Genomic DNA, 6,121 nt, shown 5'->3' with positions numbered 1-6,121 from the left:
AAAGAGGGAAGGAACAGGAAGAATGTTGGGTGTGCATGGAGGGGAGGTGAAAGGATGGATCTGAGAGGAGTTAGTACAGAAGGAATATGCTCAAATTAAACTGAATATGCTCAAAGAATTAATAAAATTGTGAATTTTACCATAATTATAAACTGAGTTTTCTGTGATGTCAGAGCACCATATACAAGGTGAATCTTTTAGTTTTTAACAACTTGTCTAAAATGTATTCACGACACTCAAAATGTACTAATGATTTGACTAACGAAGGGATTTCTATCGGAACTTACTCTTCTTCAGAAGTTTGGACACCTTTCCTCCTTCTACTCCTACCAGGGTTACAGCTGAGAAATGTTAGGTTAATCTTCCATATGGACCACACACGTTCTTTTTCTTAGTGGATTACATTTCTCTTTACTGTTCTGTAGTTTTGGGAGGATGTGCCCGAGAGTGAGCCTCCATTAGGTGAGTCACACTGTAAATCTTGCGTGCTGGAGCTCTAACCCTTAGTGTGGGTATTTTGGTGTATGTTGTGCTGTGGGTGGAAATGGGAACTTGACGGAAGGTTTGTACATTTTTCTTCTCTCCTATCAAGGCTCATATCATTGTATTCTGCAGTATTGTTCATTATCTTGTCCATATTTCTCCTGATTTCCTCTTTGTCTTCTTAACATATTGCTATGAGAGATTTCCTCACAGCATTTTCCTTCTCTAAGCCTGCAAGCTTTGTTTTCTGCCACCAGTGGCTAATTCCCAAAAGCTCTTTCTTCACTCTGGTCTCAGGATGCTCCTTTCCCCTTGTTTATCAATGACCCCTAATGAGTACAGTGGCTATCAAGTAGGGATGAGGTCATGTGGTTTTCTATTGATGCTCCCATCTGACCACAAACATGGTGACATTGGCAGCACAAGCTTTTCTTATAGTGATGTGAAAGGGTTACAATCACGGCTTGGCTCACACAAAGAAATGAATGCATGGATGCTGATTAACTCCCTTCTCCTTCCACCCCCTCTCTTGTCGTCGTCTTCTTCTTCTTCTTCTTCTTCTTCTTCTTCTTCTTCTTCTTCTTCTTCTTCTTCTTCTTCTTCTTCTTCTTCTTCTTCTCTCTCTCTCTCTCTCTCTCTCTCTCTCTCTCTCCAAGACACGGTCTCACTATGTAGCTCTAGCTGCCCTGGAACTCACTATATAAACTAGGCTGTCTTTGAACTCACAGAGATCCATCTGCCTCTGTCTCCTGAGTGCTGGGATTAAAGGCAAGTATCACTATATCCTTTGACCCTTCTTTACAATCATGGGAGGGTGCTGCCTACAATTAGGGCACATCTTTCTTCCTCAGTTAAACTTAGTGAATACCTTCATAAACATGCTCAGAGGTGTGCTTTGTTAGTGCTCTAGCTGTCTCTCAAACCAATCCAGTTGATAACTGAAATTAGCCAAAGAATAGAACCAGGCATACCATTATTTAGCTCTGGGTACAGAAAGCCCATAGATCTAATTATCTCACTTAACAGGAAGTCCCTATGAGCAAACTGTTAGAGAATGCTAATGCGATTGACCTAGATCTAGGAAGGTTGAAAAGTCTTAGGGCAGGAAGAGAAAGATGCAGGTGGTTTGAGCACAGAAGAGAAAAGGCTAAGAAGGAATATTCTGCATGCTGTCAATAATCCTCAACTATAAGACAGTACAAATTAGTTGTGAATGGATCTGGAAGAAAAACCTAAAACCAAGGAGAAGCAGCAGAGCTGGGGCCTGACAGAACAGTGTTTTATGTTGAGGGCTAGTAATAAGCCAGGGCTTGCCTCAGAAGGCTGGGACTTTTCTGCATTTATGTCAAGAATGAACAATTCACTAGATCAATCAATGCTTGACTCAGTCTTCCATCCATGCAACAATATTGTTGCTTGTCTTTGAAGGTACCAAAATTAAAACACAGTTTATTTTCTGCTCCCAAAGATTTGGTCGAGAGTATTTTCTGACTGACTTCAACTCTGTCTTTTATTGTTTCTGTTTATGTCTTTAATAAGTGAATATTTTTTGATCACCAACAACAGCCAGATAATATTGTAGGTATTGGGAACAGGTCAATGATTGAGAGAGGGAGAGAGAACACAGTGGTCTTCCCGGATCTCTCCCGATTCCTTCGTAGATGGATTTCCTCTTCTCTAGCTCTTCCTCCTATGTCCAACTTCTCTCCCTATGTCCAGCTCCGCCCCCTACGTCCAGCCCCGCCCCCTACGTCCAGCCCTGCCCCCTAGTCCAGCCCCGCCCCCTAGTCCAGCCCCGCCCCCTATGTCTAGCATCTCCCCCTGTGACCACCACTGAAGACTCGCTCTCACTCCAGTCACCACAGTGATGCTTAGATGGCGTCTTCTTTGACCTACTTCATGCCCTTCTTGCAAATCCCTCCTTGGCCCAGCATCCACCCACCTCTCAAACAGCAGTTCCCAGCCTTTCCTACCAGGTTTGCAATGGTTCTTTAGTTTCCTTTCCTTCCCCATAAAAATGTCTCGGTATTCATTCCCCTGCCCCTGAACATTTCCATGTGTGGTTCTTTGTTTTTGCCATTCCCCTTTGCCTAGAATGTTTCATGTCTCTGGATTCTCAAATCCTGTATATTGTCCATATCCCAGGTTAGAGGTTTTCATAAAATCTTTTTGGTTTTTTTGATAGAGCTAGGGATTGACCTCCGGGTTTCCAACATGGGAGACAAGTACTATACAATAGTCTCCAGCCCTGGAATTTCCTAAAATATCAGTTTTCTCTGGAGCCCATCAATCAATCACCATCCTGCCCAGCCACAGACTTAGCTTTTGTATGAGTACACACTCTCTTATTCACTGGATAAAGCTTGGTGAAGCAGAACTTGCCTGCTATGTTTTATTGCTTTTTGATCTCTATAATGGTCACACATTATGTCCCTTAATAATAGAAGTGGAGGAGCAGGAAGTGAATCCTCGATTAATTTTTACTCTTTAAGAAATGGAAATCGAGCTGTTTTGTCTTAATCCGCCTGAGGAGACAGTCTCAGGCACAAGGAAGATCAACTCTGGTATGCCCTTGGCTTGGCATTCCTGCTGAAAACTGGAATGTTTCAATCCACGAAAAGACCTAGGTCATTTGTTCAATCCTGTCTTCATGGAGATCGTACGAAGACCCACCCTGGCAGGGATCAGACATTTGTGTACACACACCACAGGGGAAGCTGCAGAGGCATCCGCAGGCCCTGGGGCACACTTGTAAATACGACCTCTGAGTTTTAAAGCGGATTAAGGTGTATGTCCTTCTATCTACGTTCTTATCTTTGTCCCTGAAGCTGATGAACCTGGGGAATCAGAAACAGTACCTGAGCAGGCAACATGGCAGTGGTTCTTCTGACGCTTTTTCGCATTTCTGCACCACGTGAAACTGTTTATCTGGAAAATTCCGTAGTCAATGCTCCCATCCTTCAGGATGGTCTCCGCTGTAGTGTTGTAGCGGCTCTCATAGTATGCCATGCAGAGCCCTAAAGGGAGAGGGGAAGAACTTTGTCTCAGCTTGCTCTAGGAGGTGACGTTCTTTATACATGCTGTCCAGTGGCTTCCTCCCAGCAGACCTTTGGGCAGGATGCACAATGAGAAATATCATCAGGATACAGAGATGTGTACAGGAGCAGGGTGCCACCCTAGAACCTGTGCAGTAGCCAGTAGCTGAGCCTCGTCTGGAGGAGGAAACCTAACCTACTCACACACTGGGATGGGTGACATTGCTGTTCTTTTCCCTCCCTGTGGTCATGAATACAGGACTGTAGCAATGACAAACCAAGGGCTATGGGAAGACGGAAGAAGGGTAAGACTGTGCAGTCTGGGAGGACATGTGAAGAGCTAGCAGTCATCTCTGGTAGGAGTAGAGTTGGACAAGCTGGAGACCGCCAGGTGGGAACGTAGAGGGGCCCTACAGCACCTCATAGCAGACCCCAACACTCAGAAGGGAATTGAGGCTGGAGGCTTGGGAGGAGTCTCACAGTTTCCAAGGTTAAATCCCCCGTAATTGTCCAGGCCGGCCTTTGCAAAGATTTTTGCCAGTTTACATCGAGTGTAGATTTTGGATTCTGCAGCTACGCTGAAGCTGATAATTAGGGCGAAGACACCAACAGCCTTCATCCTGAAGGCCCGTTGGAAGCAGAGCCTGCCAAAGATCAGGAGAGCAGTCAGACATTGGTTCACCAACCCCCCACCCCCAGAGCATCAGTCATCAGTAAAAATTTCAAAATATAGTAATCCTGGCTGTGGGCACCCCTGACTTAGGACTTTCTGATTGTGGACTCCCTGACCTAAGTACTTCCTGTCAGTTTTCAGCCATCCTGAACCTCCATCAGGGAAAAAGGAGAAAGCCACTTAGACATAGTACACAGGGCAGGAATAAGACTAGAGACTCTTGCTGCTGCGTCTTTAGAATCAAACGGAAATGAACCTTCCCTCATTGACATCCAGGGGGAAATCAGGGCGTTTCCAGATTTTTACCTTAACTCTCTATATAGAAAAGAAAGAAAGAACACGTGGAGGAAAGCATTCCCTATATATGCATTGAGAATTTTCTTATTGCAGCCAGAGATAAGACATAGGAGGACCTATGGAGACATAGAACGTCTGGTTTTGTGAAAGGTCTATTCTCTGTCATTCTCTTAGTTTGATGCTTTTCCAGATGCAAAGGTGTTGCTTCAAACATATCAGACTCTCATCTGACACTACAAATGGGTGGGTTTTGGTTGTCTGGTTAGTTGGTTGGTTTTTGAGGGGTCTCTGCACTATTACTCCAGTCGAGGTACCTATATGTTTGGCCTGATGAATAACAATGGAGAGAGGGCAGTGGGTCACACGAGTGGGAAATGTTGGATGATGAGGAATAGTGACAACAAAGGGAGCTGGTATCAGGTTACTTAAAGGGGGTGGAGAAATAAAAGCTGCCCTTCTTGCTGGTAACTGGCTTCCAACAAGATCTTCCATACAAATAATACCTTCTTCAAGCATCACTGCTTTGATAGAATGAGGCTGGTGTGAGGTTTCTGATACCTACTTGGGACACTAACTCAAGATTTGTACAGGTTTGTTTTTTTGTTTGTTTTTGTTTTGACAGGGTGTCTCTGTGCAGCCCTGGCTGTCCTGGAACTCACTCTGTAGACCAGGCTGGCCTCGAACTTAGAAAACCACCTGCCTCTGCCTCCCGAGTGCTAGGATTAAAGGTGTGCGCCACCACTGCCCGGCTGGCTTTCAGTTTCGAAGTAACAGAGCAACTAGGTGCAAGTAAAGGACAAGGCTTGCAAACTAGATGTAGTTTTCCAAGTAAGGTTTTATTGGAAACTTAGTCTGCCCGTATGATGATATACTGTTTCCACAGTGCTGTGTCAGGCCCAAGGAACCATGCCAGAGTATGGAGGCCACCAGATCTACAATACTACCTGTCTCTTCATAGAAAACGTGTTGGTCTGTGGCTTTACACCAGGTACATAAAAGCAGATAAATGATGTGTTAGATGCAAAGCCTACAAACCGAGTCAGGCTTCATCCATTGCCTCAGAGTCTGCTGGGAGACAGATCAAGACAGAGCCACAGCAACGGTAGCCCCAGGCATACTGTTCAGCAGTGCTGAAGGCTTGCCCTTGCTGGGCTGATCAAACAGCTGAGGCTCTGCTCTTACAGAGAAGGCGATTCCCAGTGCTTCTCTCCAGACCACTTGTCTAGGTGATCAGTGGAAGGAACCTGGTTCTACTTACTCAGTCAGTGAGTGGTAGTTCCCAGGACCTTCCTGAATCCCCTGAAGCCATTTCTGATTCTCACAAGGCACAAGCGAGCCTTCACTAACTCCAGGACTTCTCCCTAGAGCCTTGGCAAGGGAAGAATTCTTATGTTCTTTGTTTCCAGTTGTCTGGAGGTTCTAGAACCCCGAAGTTCTGAACAGTCTGGTTGGATGTCTGATCCATTAGACAGCTTAGCTAGGGCCTCCCATGACAGTGAGATCACCTCTCTAAAATGGCATTCTGACCCCTATAACTAAGTGGGCATGAATCCCAAATTTCAAATACAGGTTCCTATACTTCCATGCTTTACCAACTATCAACATATACATGTCATATTTTAAAAGATAGAGG

The 6,121-nt window shown here is 44.9% G+C and overlaps 1 protein-coding gene across 1 annotated transcript in view; it reads right to left on the bottom strand.

Moving 5' to 3' along the window:
• LOC116087517 (lysozyme-like protein 1) overlaps window positions 1–5,879 on the bottom strand; it is a 14,492-nt gene extending 8,613 nt beyond the window's left edge. Inside the window, exons 1-3 of the mRNA XM_031366259.1 lie at window positions 5,747–5,879; window positions 3,999–4,162; window positions 3,342–3,500 (exon numbers count right to left, since the gene is read on the bottom strand). Of these exons, the coding sequence (XP_031222119.1) occupies window positions 3,342–3,500; window positions 3,999–4,137 (298 nt within the window). The 5' untranslated portion in view covers window positions 4,138–4,162; window positions 5,747–5,879. The remainder of the gene's footprint in view (window positions 1–3,341; window positions 3,501–3,998; window positions 4,163–5,746) is intronic.
• Window positions 5,880–6,121: the final 242 nt, after the last annotated feature.

Source organism: Mastomys coucha, unplaced genomic scaffold (assembly GCF_008632895.1).
Source record: "Mastomys coucha isolate ucsf_1 unplaced genomic scaffold, UCSF_Mcou_1 pScaffold13, whole genome shotgun sequence".
Classification (NCBI taxonomy): Eukaryota; Metazoa; Chordata; class Mammalia; order Rodentia; family Muridae; genus Mastomys; species Mastomys coucha.
Note: the sequence above shows the minus strand (reverse complement) of the source record. Positions and strands in the feature narration are given on the sequence as shown.